The following is a 19,886-nucleotide window of genomic DNA, read 5'->3' as shown; positions in this document are numbered from 1 at the left end:
GGATACGAACCCGGGCCAAATCGCTGGCGAAGCGCGGGGCGAATTCCTTACCACTGAGCCACGGCGACTGCTAAACTAAAAACAATTATTAAAATAACTTACAAATTCCCCAAGATCTTAATTCTGCAGAATTAAGATCTTGGGGAATTAAGATCTTGGTGAATTAAGATCTTGGTGAATTAAGATCTTGGTGAATTAAGATCTTGGGGAATTAAGATCTTGGTGAATTAAGATCTTGGTGAATTAAGATCTTGGTGAATTAAGATCTTGGGGAATTAAGATCTTGGTGAATTAAGATCTTGGTGAATTAAGATCTTGGGGAATTAAGATCTTGGTGAATTAAGATCTTGGTGAATTAAGATCTTGGTGAATTAAGATCTTGGGGAATTAAGATCTCACTACAAAATTTATTTGTAGTGAGCAGAGTAACTAAACCCGGGAGTGAATTGTTGTTGTTCAAATCAAATCAAATGTTTATTCGAGTAAAAGTACATACATATAAGACGAGTTACAAACATAATGTTGGATTTCTTGCAAGAGCTAGTACATAAAATGCCTAAAGCCACTAATATGCACAACGTTGTGGGCAAGTTGCCCGAATAGCGTTTCGGGCATAGTGGCTTTAGGCATAATATATACTAAATTGCTAATTTATTTTTATATTTTTTTTATTTATTTACAAGAAGGTACATTGGGGATTAACAGAGAACATAGAAATTGAGTTGATTTTACATTCTTGTAAAGCCACTAACACGCATAGCGTTTCGGGCAAATCCTTAAACTAACAGATAATTTTAGACACTTCACAGCAAAATTGACATAAAAATTTGCATTTAGTTTGCAATAGGCACATTTGGCAAGTTACTGAGACTGATTCACTACCAGAATACAGGTTGTCTCTCTTAAGAGGCCGCGAGTCCTCCAAGCTATTGTGAGTTTAGAATGTGTAATACACTACATTGCAAAGAATGTTAACAAAAACTTGATTTTGTAATGTACTGGTTAGAATTTTCTTTTATAAAAGTTTCCCATTGTTTAACGTTTTCTGTTATAAAATTTAAAGAAAATTGTAGGTATTATATAGGGAACTTTAAAATAAAATCTCGAACTATTCGCAAGCCTAATTTTTATCATAATTACATATAAAGGTGAAGGAAAGACCAAATATATGTGTCAGTGAATAATACAAAACGTTTTCGGATGTAACCTGACTCCTTTCGTAAGGTATTTGAGAACATTGTACACAGAGAAATGTATTGAAAAATGAGAAATGAGTAACTTTTGTAAAAATGAGTAAAATGAGTAAATTTTCGGATTGCATTCGAAAATAAGGTCTTTAATACACTTACACATATATTAGGTCTTTCCTTCACCTTCATTCATGCACTACGGCGTTGTAGTAAGTTACTTTATATACAATTTTCTTAATAACTTGCTTAAAAATGATTTAATTATTTACTTTATCATTGTAATTTAATTGTGTGTAATAAAAAGGTTAATAAATAGGTCAGTGGAATGCCATATATTAGAATTATATGCTCTTAAGACTAGAACCCAATTCTAATACGCTGCTAGAGTGAACAAATGACACTTGACGTAAATCATATGGAATTCAGAACACTTCTTATTCATCTATTAACGTATTGACATATATTGATGTTGGTCCATACGTGCAAGCTGCTATTGACCCATACGAAGCAGCTGCTATTGGCCAATACGAAGCAGCTCCTATTGACCCATACGAAGCAGCTCCTATTGACCCATACGAAGCAGCTCCTATTGACCCATACGAAGCAGCTCCTATTGACCCATACGAAGCAGCTCCTATTGGCCAATACGAAGCAGCTCCTATTCGCCAATACGAAGCAGCTCCTATTGACCCATACGAAGCAGCTCCTATTGACCCATACGAAGCAGCTCCTATTGACCCATACGAAGCAGCTCCTATTGGCCAATACGAAGCAGCTCCTATTGACCCATACGAAGCAGCTCCTATTGACCCATACGAAGCAGCTCCTATTGGCCAATACGAAGCAGCTCCTATTGACCCATACGAAGCAGCTCCTATTGGCCAATACGAAGCAGCTCCTATTGGCCAATACGAGGCAGCTCCTATTGGCCAATACGAGGCAGCTCCTGCTCGCACACACTCATTCACACCTACTTGTCCTCCTAATAGAACGTCGGGGTTTTGACGTATTCACTACTTAACGAATTCTCGACTCACAAATCTAGAATTCCGGGTTCGAATCCCGGATGAGACAGAAATAGTTGGGCACATTGCCTATCACCGAATGCTCCTGTCCACCTAGCAGTAAGTAGGTACTCAGGACTTAGCTTGTTGTGGGGCTGCATCCTGGGAAAAGGGGTAATGATGGAGGGGATATCTTGATATAATCCTAACTTGTAGAAATACACTCTGGCTGCCTGTCCCCCGACACAATGGATGATTATTGTTAATTGTTAATTGCCACGTGCTGGTGGTGAGTGATGGGCAGTTAATTTTTCTGAATTAAAACTAATTGCTATCTTGCTTTTTCCATTAACTGATCGATGTATTTGGCTTATGTGTTTACTGTTTTTTTTTATAGCGAATTGATGTCTGTTGCATTGTTGTATATAATTATGTTGGCGTTAATCTTTGTTATCGAATGTGTGTTATTTTTTGTCTCATCTTTTTCAAAATAGAAGACATCTATTTGTGGTTTATTTCAACTGAAGTTCTAAAGATATCCAGTTTTCCCCTCACTGTAGTTTGCATGTAAAGAGGAGAGTGAGGGGTCCAGGTGGCGTCCCCCTCAGCCCCTTCTCCACCATAAACAAAAACCCATGAAAAATGTATATGGTGCTAAAGACATCTTTTTTTTTTTACGTCAAGAGTTGTGGGGGGAGAGAGACCTGAGACCTGAGGGTGGGGAGGTGGGGGAGGGGGGGTCTGTACTCCTCTACACCCTCTCAGTACTCTGTTCACACTCTCCTCCTCCTCCTCCTCCTCTACCTTCTCTTCATCCTTCACTATCTCTCCCTCTTCTCCTCCCTTCTCTTCCCTCCATCTACAAACCCCCCCCCCCATATTGCATATGAATATATACAATTTTCAAGAGTCAATCATTTTTGTATACAAACTACACATTTCTTGGTGATGTAAGATGTTGAGTCTGTCTAGTAAGGTAAGAATCTAGTCGTGTCGGAAACGAGACGGTGTTTGAGGGGGGCAGTTAGGAGAAAGGGTTGTTGTTGTTATAGATTAAGCTACTCGGAACAAGTTCCAAGTAGCACGGGCTATGGTGAGCCCGTAGCTTACCTGGCACAGGAGCGGGGCCAGTAGCACGGGCTATGGTGAGTCCGTGTTGGACTTACCTGGCACAGGAGCGGTGCTGAGGAGAAAGGGCCAAGTCACTGGGCTATATAGCACTTGTAAGAGCTGTGAGGATAAGGAGCAGGGGATAGGCCGGAGGGAAGGAACAGTGACTAACCACTTGTATCGTCGGGGATAGAACGCAAGACACTACAAGGAGCGAGGTGTATATTGGGACTGAGAGAGAGAGTTGACGTAGAGACAGCATAAAGACGGCAAATAACACGAATATAAAAGAAAGTTGAAGGGGTGGATAGAAAGAGTGAAATAAAGTACGGACCTGGGATTAAAACATAGAGGAGGAAACAAAAATTCAGAACGGGTAGAGAGAGCGATAAAAAAGGAAAAATAACAAAAATGAAGGGTAGAGAGAAAAAAAAGAATATGAGAGGGTGGAAGAGGAGAATAACGAATGCTGGGGGAAAGATGCAGAAGATAATGGAAGGAGATGAAGAGAGGGATAAAATGGAGGAGAGAGGGCATGAGAACGAGAAAGAGAGAATCAAAGGGAGAGTTAGAATTAAGACTGTGGGAGAGGGGAAATAATAAAAGAGAAAGAGAGGACGATAATGTAGAGGAATGGGACAGAAAATAGAGAAGAAGGGAAAGGGATGGGATGGATTAGTAAGGAGGGAGAGAGAGAGAGAAGAAGAGAATAATTGGGAGGTTGAAGTGATGAGAATTGGGATAGTGAGAACGTGGAAGGAAGAGAAGGAGTATACGGAAGAAGGAGGAGGTGAGAACATGGAGGGAGAGGAGAGATCATGAAGAGGAGGTGGAGGAGGTGGAGGGAGAGAACACCCACTGTCTCCCCCTCTCAACCCCCTCCCCCAAACCTCCCTATCACTCCACCCTTCCATAAAACACCTTCCCCAGGACTCTGTGGCCTCACTCTAGCCTGGAGCACCGCGGTAAGTGGGTCTCCCACAGTCTCTCCATTCATGTATCTCTCTCTCTCTCTCTCTCTCTCTCTCTCTCTCTCTCTCTCTCTCTCTCTCTCTCTCTCTCCCCCTCTCTCTCTCTCTCTCTCTCTCTCTCTCTCTCTCTCTCTCTCTCTCTCTCTCTCTCTCTCTCTCTCTCTCTCTCTCTCTCTCTCTCTCTCTCTCTCTCTCTCTCTCTCTCCCCCTCTCTCTCTCTCTCTCTCTCTCTCTCTCTCTCTCTCTCTCTCTCTCTCTCTCCAGGACTGGACACACGTTTCATCCTAAATGTTTCACCCTCACATCCTTGACGCTGTCAAACTCCCTCGCTCAGAGGTCTTGACTATATACACCCTAGTTACACCTGGCACCCTCCACACACCCTACCTCCTCGACGTACCGCTACACCTTCACCACAATCATACATCACCACCACAATCCTACGTCACCACCACAATCCTACGTCACCACCACAATCCTACGTCACCACCACAATCCACCTCACTCCCACATACATACCCTTCCCCCCCCCCCTCCTGCACCTCGTCAATTCTTGAGTTGCTCAACGTGGTGATGATATGTATATATATATATATATATATATATATCAGACTAGTCATGAGTATTGTCAGTTATGATTAACTTTTTTTTTACAGTTATGAAAATTGAGTCGTGTTGTGTACGTGTCTTACCTTCCGTGAACCCGCAGGTGTTGCTCTCACACTTATGGACAGGTCGTGGGCGGTCAGCGGACGGTGGGCGGTGGGCGTGGTGTGGGCGGTGCTGCTGACTCATGTACCATTCGGTGTGTGTGTGTCGTGTGTGTTTTTTATTGTGTATGAACATGCAAGAACAACAAACACACACGTATACTCAAACACAGATCTCCAAAGACACACACACTACGTCAGTACACTGTATATAACAATACAACAGTAGTTGTATTATTGTATAAGTGTAGAATAGCCATGGCTGCACCCCCCCCCCTCAAGACTCTCTCTCATCACACCATTAATGAATATATATATATATATATATATATATATATATATATATATATATATATATATATATATATATATATATATATATATATATATATATATTATTAACGTATCATATTATGAATTATCAATTCCCGTCTCGAGTACATTCCTCGTACGAATTTAATTTTGGTTGAACATTTGCCTTGTCTCAGTGGTAGCTTCCGTCGTTGGCAGTTGTCCTTACAGTCACCTTTGACCCCAGGCGATGGTCAGACCCTTCCTCCTGAAGGGTTCTGTTTCGGAGTCTTCTTGAAGGGCAACAAGAGGCACATGCCTGACCTCTTCACTCTCAGCCCCAATTCTCGAGTACTGTGTGTCTACCAGTGTTATCTCAGTGGCTACCTCTACGCCTCCACCGAGTACGGGTGAGTCTACAAGTTTACTGGGTAGTCGAAGTGGTGCTCCAGACGGAGAGAGAGAGAGAAAGCGAGAAAGAGAGAGGGAGAGAGAAAGAGAGAGCGAGAAAGAGAGAGAGGGAGAGAGAAAGAGAGAGCGAGAAAGAGAGAGAGCGAGAAACAGAGAGAGAGAGACAGAGAGAGAGAGAGAGAGAGAGAGAGAGAGAGAGAGAGAGAGAGAGAGAGAGAGAGAGAGAGAGAGAGACCAAGATTGAATCAATTATTACAATGGAATCCAATGAATTTCGTGTGGTGTTTACTATGATACCTATTTACGGTTAGGTGAACAGAGGCACTAGGTGAAAGGAGACGTTACCGAACGCATTTACTCTGCCACGGAAATTGAACCTGAGACCAATGTTAGTGATCTGATGTTGTTTATTGAAACGCCTGATACAATGTTTGATGTTTCCGTGTGATTTATTATCCTGTGATGTCTGGTGAACGCTGACGTGATGCTCTGTGATGTCTGGTGAACGCTGACGTGATGCTCTGTGATGTCTGGTGAACGCTGACGTGATGCTATGATGCCTCAGAGACGTTTTGATGTGATGTGATTTGTAATGTAATACCGCGATATGTTGACCAAACCACACACTGAGAAAGTGAAGGGACGACGACGACGTTTCGATCCGTCCTGGACCATTTTCAAGTCGAGTGTCACAATCTACTTGAGAATGGTCCAGGACGGACAGAAACATCGTCGTCCCTTCACTCTCTAGTGTGTGTGGTTTGGTCAACATAGTTCAGCCACGTTATTGTGACTCCTCGTCTGCATCTAATACCGCGATAGTTTGATGCTTGGAAGCGAGTGTAATAGTTGAATTTTTGTAATATGAATAAAATCCGATATGATTTTTTTAAGTTATGTTTTGATGTAAATCTTTTAAACTACGTTTGGCAGAGTTAAGTATTTTTTTTGGTAAGTACTGATGGAACGTGATGTTTAAGTACGAATTGTCAATGTTAAACTGATAACAATAACATGCAAACTTTGGAGACGTAAGTTAACTTAAATTAACTTAATCAAACGCTTAACGTTGTTGTTTTCAACAAGGTAACACTGCTAAAAGGGAATGGCGAAATATTGTACATAGGAAGCACTACAGCTGAAGACTGAAATATACCTGACTTTCTTTTGGTTCATCCAGGATGCACAGAATTAAGACGTCTTCCACGACGGCTTTTTTTGTTTGTGTGTGTTTTTTTTTTTTTTGATGGGCTGTAAGACCTTAAAAGTGATGTGTGTGATCTTGCCAGGAGCTACTGCGCCTGCGGCAACTCTGTAGACTACACCACCATGACTCAGGGCAACTGTACGAGTGTGTGTGCCGGCAACTCTTGTGAGATCTGCGGCGACTACGATGTCGCCAACTTTTACACTGTTCCAGGTGGGTTGAGGCCGAGGGCGACGGGGGTGATACAGGTGTGTGTGTGTGTGTGTCTTTCCTTCAGTTTGTCTAGGTCATCTTGTAGCCTCATATTATCTTCCTCTGTCTTAATCCTCATAATTTTTGTTTGCATCATCACACACACACATGTGTGTGTGTGTGTGTGTCAGAAACGTGTATGACCAAGGAACGCTAATACAGGAACGTATGTACAATAATATACTCGTATCTCTCTACTATTGGCACTAATATCTCAACCTACTCCGTTCACCACCTCTCTCTCTCTCTCTCTCTCTCTCTCTCTCTCTCTCTCTCTCTCTCTCTCTCTCTCTCTCTCTCTCTCTCTCTCTCTCTCTCTCTCTCTCTCTCTCTTCCTCTCCTCTATACCTGGCCTTATCTATATTATTGTTGGTTTTCTTGTACTCTTCTTCCCCTTCTGATTTTCTATTCCCTTTTTTTATCTGCTGCTGCTTCCTCCTCCTCCTCCTCCTCCTCCTCCTCCTCCTCCTCCTCCTCCTCCTTCTCCTCCTCCTCCTCCTCCTTCCCCCTCCTGTTATTCCCGTTATAAACGGGAGTTGTCCCTTTCTCAACAGTGTCGATGAACAACGTTCCGAGCAGCAATCAGTGTCGAACCAAGCTACCTCGCTCCTCTACCGTGGCGACCACCACAACCCCACCACCATCAACCCCATCACCACCAACCCCACCACCACCAACCCCACCACCACCTGTTCCAGCCACTGGGACTCCACCCCCTGCCACCATAACCACCTACTCATCCCCCACCACCACCACCACCTCCAACCCTACACAACCAACCACCATTCTCGCTACACAAACTCTAGTATACAAGATTTGGCACCCTTTAACTACACCACTACCCCCTACCACAACAACTTCACCACCCACCATTACCACCACAGCAACACCGCCCACCACCACTACTACTACCACCATAGCACATGAAAGTATAACCACAACTACCACCACACCTTCAGTGCCTACCACTACACCAGCTTCAGCATCCACCACCACCACAACCACACTCTCATCAACGACCACAATCACGCTACCAGTCACCATGGCTCCCCCCTCTACTGCAACTACTGCAACTACCCCGGCAACTCTTCTGGCATCATTCACACTACAGCGTTCTCTAACCACTCCTTCAATTACTACCACATCAACCACCCACTTAACACGACCATCAATCACTACATCTATCACAGGCTCACCATCTACTACAGCTGTCACCACACCAGTAGCAACCACCCCAACCAGCCCACCACCATCCACCACAGTCATCACACAAGTACCAGTCAGTGAATCGCCACCAACCACCACAATTTCCACCACAACCTCCGTACTCTCCACTACCATCACAGCCTCCGACACGTCAACCACCCCAACCAACTCAACCACACAAACAACCACCACAACCACCACCTCACCTACAGACAATGGCACAAGTAAGTAATCAGCTACATGCTACATATGCTGTTATATCACTGTCTATGAGCATATACCTTGATATGCTTGATATATGGTATGCTTTAGAAAGTATTTCTAAGCTAACAAATTTGAGTTACACTCCCAATAAAATCACTTATTATCCTGCAGAGTCTGATGAGGCTAACCCTCATGTGTAATTAAATAAATATTTATTTATTTATATATTTTTTGACTTTTTAAATGTTAACTAAAAAAATAACACTTAAATAGTCAATTTAGATCAAATTATTGTCCTGCCGTATTACCCGTCTTATTCTGAACATTGGTTCCCTTCTGGCCGAATGTATTTTGCCTGTAGCAAAATGTATTTCCCATCTAGTCAACTGTATTTCTCCTCTGGTTGAGTTTTTGTCTAATTTCTAATTGTATTTTTCCCCTCTGGCTGATAACTTCCCCTCTGGATTGGTGTGGCTTCGGCAACCTCTCCTGTTATCTCTTCTCTCTTTGTCCCCTGAAAATTATTCCCAATGTAAGTGCTTCAATATCTAGTACAGAAGTTCTTAAGCGTTTCACTACTACAGACCCCAGATGGATTACCCAATATGTCCCCCTATACCCACCTTCGCCAGACTGACGATACCACCACCACCACCACTAACAGTCCCAGTAGGTACCAGCGGGCCTTCAAAAGCCATCAATAGCCTGGTCTCACTCCTATGTCCTGGTCTTGCTTGGTAGGTACTTAGGCACACAACAGCTCAGAAACATTCACGGGGGTTTTATAATTACTTGGGATTTATCACATTTATACAAGAGCGACAGATGACACACACACACAAGGTAGCCAGCGACGACTAGTGAGACCTTTTGCTGCTGCTTCTGTGTACACAAAACAATGCTCCAGGTACAGTTACTGACGGTGATGACTAACTCCAATCTTACAGTAACTTTTGTTTTAAACTGTTCATAGTTCGAGTCCCATAACCCCTCCCCCCCCCATACTATTATTACTTGGCTCCCATACCTCCTCATTTTTAGGCTCTAATACCCCCAAGGAGACATCACTATCCTTGGTCTGGTACATTGTGGGGCGTGAAGATGTGTGTGTGTGTGTGTGTGTGTGTGTGTGTGTGTGTGTGTGTGTGTGTGTGTGTGTGTGTACTTGTATTTATTTTAACATATATCTTTAAGTTATGTATGTATACATGTGTATGGAATATTTCATGTATATTTAATCCTTAGGCCTATGAAAATGTAATCAATGTTTTTTAGTCAAAATAAATCTAAATCAGCTGAAGATTTATTCTTCAGTACTTCCCATATTGTATTATACATCCTCACTCACATTTGTATTACACATCGCACACAAATGTATTAAGTGATGCAGCTCCTAACATGTGCTGTCATCGTGTTAGCTATAATTAAATAAATATAATATGTTCTATAATTTGTTGTCCTGATTCCGCCTGCGTTGGTGAACTGTGAACATTATTGGAAGGTGAGGCCTACGCACTAAGTCTTCAAACCACTGTCCGTAGGCGTAGATAGGCCTACCGTGCTCTTCAAGGTATTTGTTATGCTTTGGTGCCTGCCACACAAGTGCGAAATGAAGCATTAAGCAGGCGATGAGTCACAATAACGTGGCTGAAGTATGTTGACCAGACCACACACTAGAAGTTGAAGGGACGACGACGTTTCGGTCCGTCCTGGACCATTCTCAAGTCGATTAAAATCGACTAATTAAAGTCGACTAATCGACTTGAGAATGGTCCAGGACGGACCAAAACGTTGTCGTCCCTTCAACTTCTAGTGTGTGGTCTGGTCAACATGAAGCATTAAGTTTATGTGAAGCATTTACTGGTAGGATATGTTGACATTTAGCATGTTTATGGGGGGGGGGGGGTATACCCCCATTACATTCACCCTATGTATAGGTGGGTTAAATGTCAAGTGTGAGTTGTGAACACCTGGCTAGCACATGTGTACACGTGGCCGGCACCAATGAACATCTTGTAACCTTTAAATATCTAATGAAGCACAGGAAAACACAAAAGGAAGGGGAGGGTGGTTGGAGAGAAGCACAAAGAAACTGTATTGGAGGGGACCTAAACATTCCTTCTAATGTGTGCTTTCCTCCGAGGCTAAGGGTCTCCTTCTTCCAACCAGAGGTGGTACTCCCTATATATATATATATATATATATATATATATATGTCATACCTAGTAGCCAGAACGCACTTCTCGGCCTACTATGCAAGGCCCGATTTGCCTAATAAGCCAAGTTTTCCTGAATTAATATATTTTCTGTAATTTTTTCTTATGAAATGATAAAGCTACCCATTTCATTATAAATGAGGTCAATTTTTTTTTATTGGAGTTAAAATTAATGTAGATATATGACCGAACCTAACCAACCCTACCTAACCTAACCTAACCTATCTTTATAGGTTAGGTTAGGTTAGGTAGCCGAAAAAGTTACGTTAGGTTAGGTAGGTTAGGTAGTCGAAAAACAATTAATTCATGAAAACTTGGCTTATTAGGCAAATCGGGCCTTGCATAGTAGGCTGAGAAGTGCGTTCTGGCTACTAGGTACGACATATATATATATATATATATATATATATATATATATATATATATATATATATATATATATATATATATATAACTGAAAACTCACACCCCAGAAGTGACTCGAACCCATACTCCCACAACTGGTATGTACAGGGACGCCTTAATCCGCTTGACCATCACGACCGGACATAAGGAAGTGATAGCCGAGGCTATATGAACCACTTCCCCGCCGGCACTCGGATGGTAATCCGAGGTTCATATAGAAGTGGTTCATATAGCCTCGGCTATCACTTCCTTATGTCCGGTCGTGATGGTCAAGCGGATTAAGGCGTCCCTGTACATACCAGTTGTGGGAGTATGGGTTCGAGTCACTTCTGGGGTGTGAGTTTTCAGTTGTATATAGTCCTGGGGACCATTCAGGCTTGTTTGCATTTGTGTTCCTCACGTGTGCCCCAAAGAATGAGGTGATTTGATAAAATGCTATGCCCAAGATTACCATCCGAGTGCCGGCGGGGAAGTGGTTCATATAGCCTCGGCTATCACTTCCTTATGTCCGGTCGTGATGGTCAAGCGGATTAAGGCGTCCCTGTACATACCAGTTGTGGGAGTATGGGTTCGAGTCACTTCTGGGGTGTGAGTTTTCAGTTGTATATAGTCCTGGGGACCATTCAGGCTTGTTTGCATTTGTGTTCCTCACGTGTGCCCCAAAGAATGAGGTGATTTGATAAAATGCTATGCCCAAGATTACCATCCGAGTGCCGGCGGGGAAGTGGTTCATATAGCCTCGGCTATCACTTCCTTATGTCCGGTCGTGATGGTCAAGCGGATTAAGGCGTCCCTGTACATACCAGTTGTGGGAGTATGGGTTCGAGTCACTTCTGGGGTGTGAGTTTTCAGTTGTATATAGTCCTGGGGACCATTCAGGCTTGTTTGCATTTGTGTTCCTCACGTGTGCCCCAAAGAATGAGGTGATTTGATAAAATGCTATGCCCAAGATTACCATCCGAGTGCCGGCGGGGAAGTGGTTCATATAGCCTCGGCTATCACTTCCTTATGTCCGGTCGTGATGGTCAAGCGGATTAAGGCGTCCCTGTACATACCAGTTGTGGGAGTATGGGTTCGAGTCACTTCTGGGGTGTGAGTTTTCAGTTGTATATAGTCCTGGGGACCATTCAGGCTTGTTTGCATATATATATATATATATATATATATATATATATATATATATATATATATATATATATATATATATATATATATACATATATTGGGGATGCTGCTTTTGATTAAAAAACAAACCAATAATAAGTTAGGGAATATTTTATATCATTTTAGATGTGTTTTTTCATGAGAAGTGGTTTATTTTTTCCTGCATATCAAATGTTTATCGTTTTTATGACGAGGAAAAAAATGCACATGATGGGACTCTTGACATCATTCCCGCCATCGTATCGCATGACGTCTGTGAGGGAGTAGCATGAAAGGTGGCTGTGATTGCTGGAATTTCCCCTTTCTCAACCAATGAGCGAAGCACTCAAGTGACGTCATCTTACAGCCCGTCCAGCTGATTGGTAAAGAAACTCGCTCTTTGGGTCCTGTTGTGAAGCGGGCTTAACTCGGCGCTCTGACGGTGCTCTTAGGTGGTGGACTCAGGACTCTTTAAGTGCTGAAGGGACTCGCAAGGTAAACACTTGGGACGAGAATTGTCTATTACAATGACCTTATTTTGTATCTAGAAAATAATGGAGGGGTTTTCGTAATCAAATCATAACATAAAATAATGGTACGAATGTTTCTGTTTAGTGTAGAGGATGTGGCCGGGGAGGATTGACTAGGCACCAATCCTTAACTGTAGCCTCTGTTCACCCAGCAGTGAATGGGTACCTGGTTGTTAAACGATTTGGCGGGTCAAATTCCGGGGAAAATTAAGATTAAAGACTTGCCCGAAACGCTATGCGTACTAGTGGCTTTACAAGAATGTAAGAACTCTCTGTATATACAAATAAAAAATATATAGAGCAGGTGTATTAAAGCCAGTACGGAAAGCTCTGGATTGTGCAAGTGTTTGAGGCAAGTGCTGCGCACATATTCAGTTTGTGCTTCATACATAGAAGCAAATTAATGTAGATTTTAAAATTAATTATATATATGTATAATTAATGCCTATTTTTCGCTCAAATCACAAAATATCCACAAAACCCGTTTCCAGGGAGCAGTTTAATCTCTCCATAATGGGGTCACGGTAATTAGGGAAGAAAATATAATTAATGAGCACCATTTTGGCCGACACATGATGAATAGGTTTATAAATGTGTATATTAGGGATTAAGCGGGCACATATTCATCATAATGTTTAGACTATCCCGGACAAAGTGGCAGAGTGTTCCATCACGCCAGCGAGAGTCAACACAAGCGGGACGAGTTGAGGGGAGACTCACTCAAGGTGGAATTATTGACATGTTCGGGTGGCTTTAGTGGTTCCTCACGCTGGAACCTTTTTCTCTATATTTTTTTTCGATCGTGAGAATATTTGTTAGTTCCCTTGTGGGCTGGCTGGCAGGGTGGGTGTCCGCGCTCAGGTTATTGTAAAGCGGAGTCGTCGGGTCATTCGATGAGTCGAGGGCCTCGGGTCATTCGATGAGTCGGGGCCTCGGGTCATTCGATGAGTCGGGGCCTCGGGTCATTCGATGAGTCAGGGTCTCGGGTCATTCGACGAGTCGGGGCCTCGGGTCATTCGATGAGTCGAGAGCCTCGGGTCATTCCAAAGGTAGCGTCCTCAGGTCATTGAAGAGCCATATTCTCAAACTCACTTTAAGAGTCGGGTCCTGGTTCCTTACCTCCCGCTGCAGCTTTACAAGTCTCCTGGCCGGGGTCGATGCTCCATGTTTTTGTCATATCACCAACTTTATTGTTTATTTTCTTTTCATGTTTTTAACTTATGCTATCATTAATCCTTTCTCGTTTATCGTTATCACAGTGGGTGTTATTATTGGTTGAATTTAGATTTTTTTTTTATCCCTCTAACAGATTCCACCTTAATCAAAATCTATACAAGAAAGATATGTCTGGATTATTATTTATAAAAGTAGATTTATTTTTATAAATGATCAGCTTTTTATGTCTCTTCAGGACAGTGGATATCATATTTGGTGAGTGATTATCTAACAAGGTTAGATAAACAAGGAGGTATACCCTCCTTGTTACCAAATGCGTATACCTCTCTCTCCCAAGACACCTGACTTGACATAAAAGCAGCTACAACTGTCATTCTCGCTCACTGCTGAAGAGGGTCCTGGTTTGAGACCGAAATCTTCAGTCTGCGTTTCCTTGTGTCGACTACCATCGGTCTCACAGTCAGGGAAGAGTGACACAGACCTCTGGTTTACTGCTTAGTGCCATAAGTTGAAGTTGTTTCACCCATTTATTTATATGGTGTAGCCCTCGTAAGTCAAATAAAACATGTACCGATGTACTCTTTATAAACGAAAGTTTAATCAACTCGTTTTCAAACGATCAAAGTACCCATACTCACTGGTAATCTCTGGCAGTTTATGCTCACCAAAAATACATTTTCTATGAAAGCAGCCATGACAGAAAACGTGTATTTTTGCTATAACTTATTATGCTCTTCATTATTTTGTGGGTGATCGTTCTCTTTGGACTTTTGTTCTCGGTTCTATTGTACAGTTGAATTATAAATACTTCTCTTTCTTAATATTTATCACCTTTCAAACTGTAAGCTAAATGTTACTCACTTTATGCCCATAAGTATAAATTTTGAGTGTTTTATACTTGTTTGGTTCAGTCCTTAATGTAACGATTTGTGAAAATGGCTTAGGAAATTGTTTGAATAAATGTGACAACTAATTATCTTAAAATCATTGATTAATGTAACTCTCAATTTAAATCTATATCTTGAGTGCATAGTATATAATTTCAGATATTAATGTTATGTTATTATTAAAACTTTTTCTTTGGTAAACAATTTATTGTAAATTTGTGTAAATTAACCTAACTATAAATGAACACACGTTTATGAATAAAATGTTTAAATTTCTAGTGAATAATATTAGCTTTAAATCAAATCAAATCAAATAAAAATTGGTTTGATTAGGCTATTTAAATTTCGATATATTAGACTACCTACCATGGGGTTATATCAAGACTACCTACCATGGGGTTATATCAAGACTACCTACCATGGGGTTATATCAAGACTACCTACCATGGGGTTATATCAAGACTACCTACCATAGGGTTATATCAAGACTACCTACCATGGGGTTATATCAAGACTACCTAGCATGGGTTAGGTTACACTATCTACCATGAGATAGGTTAGACTACTTACCATGGGTTATATTAGTGCTGTTCTTATATACATCAATGATCTTCCAAATGTCTCTAACATTCTTAAACCTATACTATTTGCTGACGATACTACCTTCTATGACAATACTATGAAGAAAAATAAGTTACTCCTAAATATGTGATTGTTTGCCCATAAATCTCGTTTTCTTTTAAATTAAGCTTTTGAAGAAAATGTTTGCTTTTAAAAAGGGTAACAAATATATAGATGTGAGTTGGAGAAGAAAAGCGTATTCGGAGGAGGAGGAAAAGGCAGAAAACACACACATATATCAATCACTGTTCGAAGACCTCATTCAGCTCTTCGGAGGTGAGGTGCGTGCCTAAGACAGCAAATATTTCCTCTCTGGATCGCGACACTGAATCTATAGGAAACTGGCCGCTCTTGAGTCTATAATTTGCTTAATGAGTTCCTCACCCACCTCCTTTTAGGATCTTAGGTGCACATTTACTCCAGGCGCTCAGGGTCTCAGAGCCTATTGGCACGAACCTGTAATAACGTTCTAAGTCCCTGTACTTGTTAGTTTTCTGGGATCCAAACACTCATTATATATCCATAATTAACAAATATATATCCTAGAGCTATTGTGTATTATGTAATAAATGTACAACTACCACTCATAGGATGAGTATTGGGAACACAGTCAACTAATCGCCTTCTGCGACAACACTCAAAATAAAAATGATTTCAAACTTGGTTATTTTCGAACTTGCCATTTAGGTGTGATGACTAGCAACAAGCTTATGTTTTAGATATGTAGTTAGCAAATTAGCTTTGAGATTAGATATACAGTCTGGAAAACAGCCTTCATCTTAGATATCCACTCTACCAATCAGCTTGCATGTGCAGGCCACCAGTCAGCTACCAGTTTAGATGTGCAGGCAACCATTCATCGCCTGTCAGCGACGGTCAGATGGTGGCTCAGCACACTTCAACTGGCGTCCTCGTAGTAATTGCCTGTGATTGGGTCCTCCTGTCCTGTAACGAGGACCAAGGCTGAGGGGGGGGGGGGTTGTGTGGGTGCACCAGTGATCACTCTCTCTCCCTACCCTACCCCCCTCCCCACCCCTCCCCTCCCCTCCCTTACCCCCCTTCCCTCACCCTAAATCCCACTCCTATAACCCCCCCCCTTAACAACCTATGTCAGTGAATATATATTATATATTCGAGTGTCCCGGAATAAAATATTTTACAATATGTCTTAATTTCGATTTCTACGAATGCAGAATTGCATTTTGCATATTTGTATGTGTAATTATCTAAGTGTAGTTACAGGATGAGAGCTACGCTCGTGGTGTCCCGTCTTCCCAGTACTCTTTGGTCATATAACGCTTTGAAAACCCACTGACGGTTTTGGCCTCCACCACCGCCTTCTCACTTGACTTGAGCCAGCTGTCTGCCACTCTGTTTGCTGAGGAGAAAATTTAAAATTATCATTTTGATGGAAGTAAACAAGCAGGGGTAACTCTGACGGCGGCCCTGTGGTTGGCAGCACTGTAGCTCGTACTCGCCTAGTTGTATGCGAGAGATGAGCCACGGCTCTTGGGTCCCGCCTCACAACCCTTAATCGACTAGTGAATAGGATGTGCCATTGGTGGTGCCGCTCACTACAAGCGTAAGAAACCAGGTTAAAGAGTTTAGTGGTGCTTTATAAGGCATTTTGTTCTATTTCGTCCATGTTATTGTTAACTGCAGCGAGTGACAGTACTGTAGTTCCAAGGAAGACAGAGAGAGAGAGACAGGTAAGGAGACAAGCAGACAGACATATTAAGATGCAGGTCAAGAGATGGCTTTTATAATATAAATTACCTAGTACAGTCTCGTGTCGTATATGAGACTTGACAAGATGATTTATTCAAATCTGGTTTATATAAGCCGAATCTTCATATTTTCTAACTGCTTTGTTTCTTGCCATTTGTGAATAAATATGGTTTTATTTTATTTTATTTTATTTATATATACGTGAGTTCTTACTTTCTTGTAAGGTCACATAATTTGAAGTTCATTCATACACGTGCAGGTTCTGATCGTGTATGTTGAACAGGAATTCTGAACATCTAGGTTTCCGGGAGACATCTCCCGTCACGCAGGGTGCAGTCGCGCCTCCACAGATCTCCAGTATCAGCTCTTGATACTGGTAATGGCTCAAAAGGGCCACCACTAACGGGCTATTCATGCCCGTGCCACCTCTTGGGTGGCTTAATCTTCATCAACATCTAGGACCAAGAGGTATAACATAAATATCATTGAACACGTTCAAAAACTTTATTTGTGTTGACTTCTGTAGACACCACCAATCATAAGACCAAGAAATTAAACGTTTAACATTTTCGAAGCGATTTAGGAAGATCAATCGAGATATTGGTAAATACAGTTACAAAAGCTACAACCTGGGGAGTTACATAGCACAGAATTTATCAAGAATACAATTAATTGGAAAGAATCGGGTAAGCTAAAATATAAGTCCTCGATAATGAAAATTTCAACGAAGAACTTGAGTTTCCTAAGATGAATACGTCCTGTGCCTCTGCACAAGGTACTCCACTCTGGCAATTCAATTTCTTTCTTTATTATGCACCCCATACCCACCCTGTGGGCGGTAGTGTAAAGGATTACAGAGGCACATAATCAGTTCAGGAACTGAACCCTCTAGTTCATTTAGCTAAGCAAATAACAATCTTTTGACGCTAGTTACACAATTATTAATGTTATACATAGTAGTAATAGTAGTAGTAGTAGTAGTAGTAGTAGTAGTAGTAGTAGTAGTAGTAGTAGTAGTAGTAGTAGTAGTAGGCATCCATCAGTCTCAGGAGACTATGGAGTTGCGCTCTGGTGTCGGCCTGGTCTGGAGTGGCCTCACCAGGGCGCAAAGGTAGGTTGATTCGGGGGGAGAAGCTGTTACCCATGCAGCAGGTCACCCCCCCCCCCCTCTCCACGGCGCTGAAAGTCTCCAAGTTATGTTATACATACATGTACACATATACATACATATACATCTGGCGTGTATCCAAAGAAACATCGAATACATCCTACAGGAACGTGAAACAAAATTTATAATACATTTTTCCTCAGACATAATAATTATATAAAGGAAACGGGACACAGCGGATGTAAACTGAATTATATGATTAATTTTGTGTACATTAGTAAGAATGGTATGACTGGTGTACTATCATACACCACCACTGTGTGTATAATATGTCACCCCATCCTCATGTTTTGATAGTACTTATATAGTACTTTTGATAGTACGTTTAAGTAAGTTTTGATAGTACTTGATGAGGACAATAGTACATATACCGACGTACAACGCAATTATAAAGTAGAAATCGATACTATTGAATTTGGACAAACTGGAAAGTGATTTTCTACTTATGTTGCAAAGACAAACTAACCTAACCTTCCTAGACGTAATATACACCGTCTGAAGCCTAATATAGTACATATGTGTACATACTAGGCCTATGTGTACATATGTATACATACTAATATAGTACATACTAGGCCTAGGAACATTTAAGCTTGTTTTTAGCTTCATTTTTTCGTACTCTATAAAGTGATTAATACAAAGTTCTACTGTCTAATTGCTTAGTTCGTCAATGTTTATAACTATGTACACGCCCGTGCTGGGGGGGTGCACATAGTTATAAAACGTGCCATCTGAACAGGAGGATGATACTTGTACACGTGCAAGTGTACAATGACCTCGAGGGGGAAGTTAGAGTCCACTGAACAGCAACATCCTGTCAGCCAAGCTCCCACCAGTCGGTGGAGCCCCACAGTCACCAGGTGTTATGGCTTAACTGGCTAGGGTCTGTGAGTGCTCCTGGTTTACGGGCTCACCATAGCCCGTGTTACTTGGAACTTTTTGTTCCAGGTAGCAAATCTTTAACAACAACAGTAAGCTCCCACCCCCCAGGCCTTACCATCCATAGATTGATTGATTGATGAAGCCACCCAAAAGGTGGCACGGGCATGAATAGCCCGTAAGTGGTGGCCCCGTAGAGCCATTACCAGTATCATTAGCTGATACTGGAGATCTGTGGAGGTGCGACTGCACCCTACGTGCATCCCTAGATACTGGGACACCCATATATATAAGCTTCACCCAGAAGCGTTATGTGTTCAGTTCACGGGAGACATCTCCCGTCACGCAGGGTGCAGTCGCACCTCCATAGATCTCCAGTATTAGCTCTTGATACTGGTAATGGCTCAAAAGGGCCGCCACTTACGGGCTATTCATGCCCGTGCCACCTTTTAGGTGACTTAATCTTTATCAATCAATCAAAGCGTTATGTTATTACGTGCCAGCTCTTGCATCTTCATCAGTCATTTGTTATATTAGGCGGAAGAATTGTCGTAGTTGTCCACAGGAGTCCATGGAT

The 19,886-nt window shown here is 41.8% G+C and overlaps 1 protein-coding gene across 1 annotated transcript; it reads left to right on the top strand.

The window, feature by feature from the left end:
- Positions 1–5,528: 5,528 nt before the first annotated feature.
- On the top strand, positions 5,529–9,972 carry LOC138368111 (uncharacterized). Its single transcript, XM_069330413.1, has 3 exons — positions 5,529–5,686; positions 6,977–7,107; positions 7,701–9,972. The coding sequence occupies exons 1-3, from the start codon at positions 5,592–5,594 to the stop codon at positions 8,582–8,584; spliced, it is 1,110 nt and encodes a 369-aa protein (XP_069186514.1). The 5' UTR covers positions 5,529–5,591; the 3' UTR covers positions 8,585–9,972.
- Positions 9,973–19,886: the final 9,914 nt, after the last annotated feature.

This window comes from Procambarus clarkii, chromosome 24, assembly GCF_040958095.1.
Source record: "Procambarus clarkii isolate CNS0578487 chromosome 24, FALCON_Pclarkii_2.0, whole genome shotgun sequence".
NCBI classification, from domain to species: Eukaryota; Metazoa; Arthropoda; class Malacostraca; order Decapoda; family Cambaridae; genus Procambarus; species Procambarus clarkii.
This window is presented reverse-complemented; position numbering and strand designations above follow the sequence as displayed.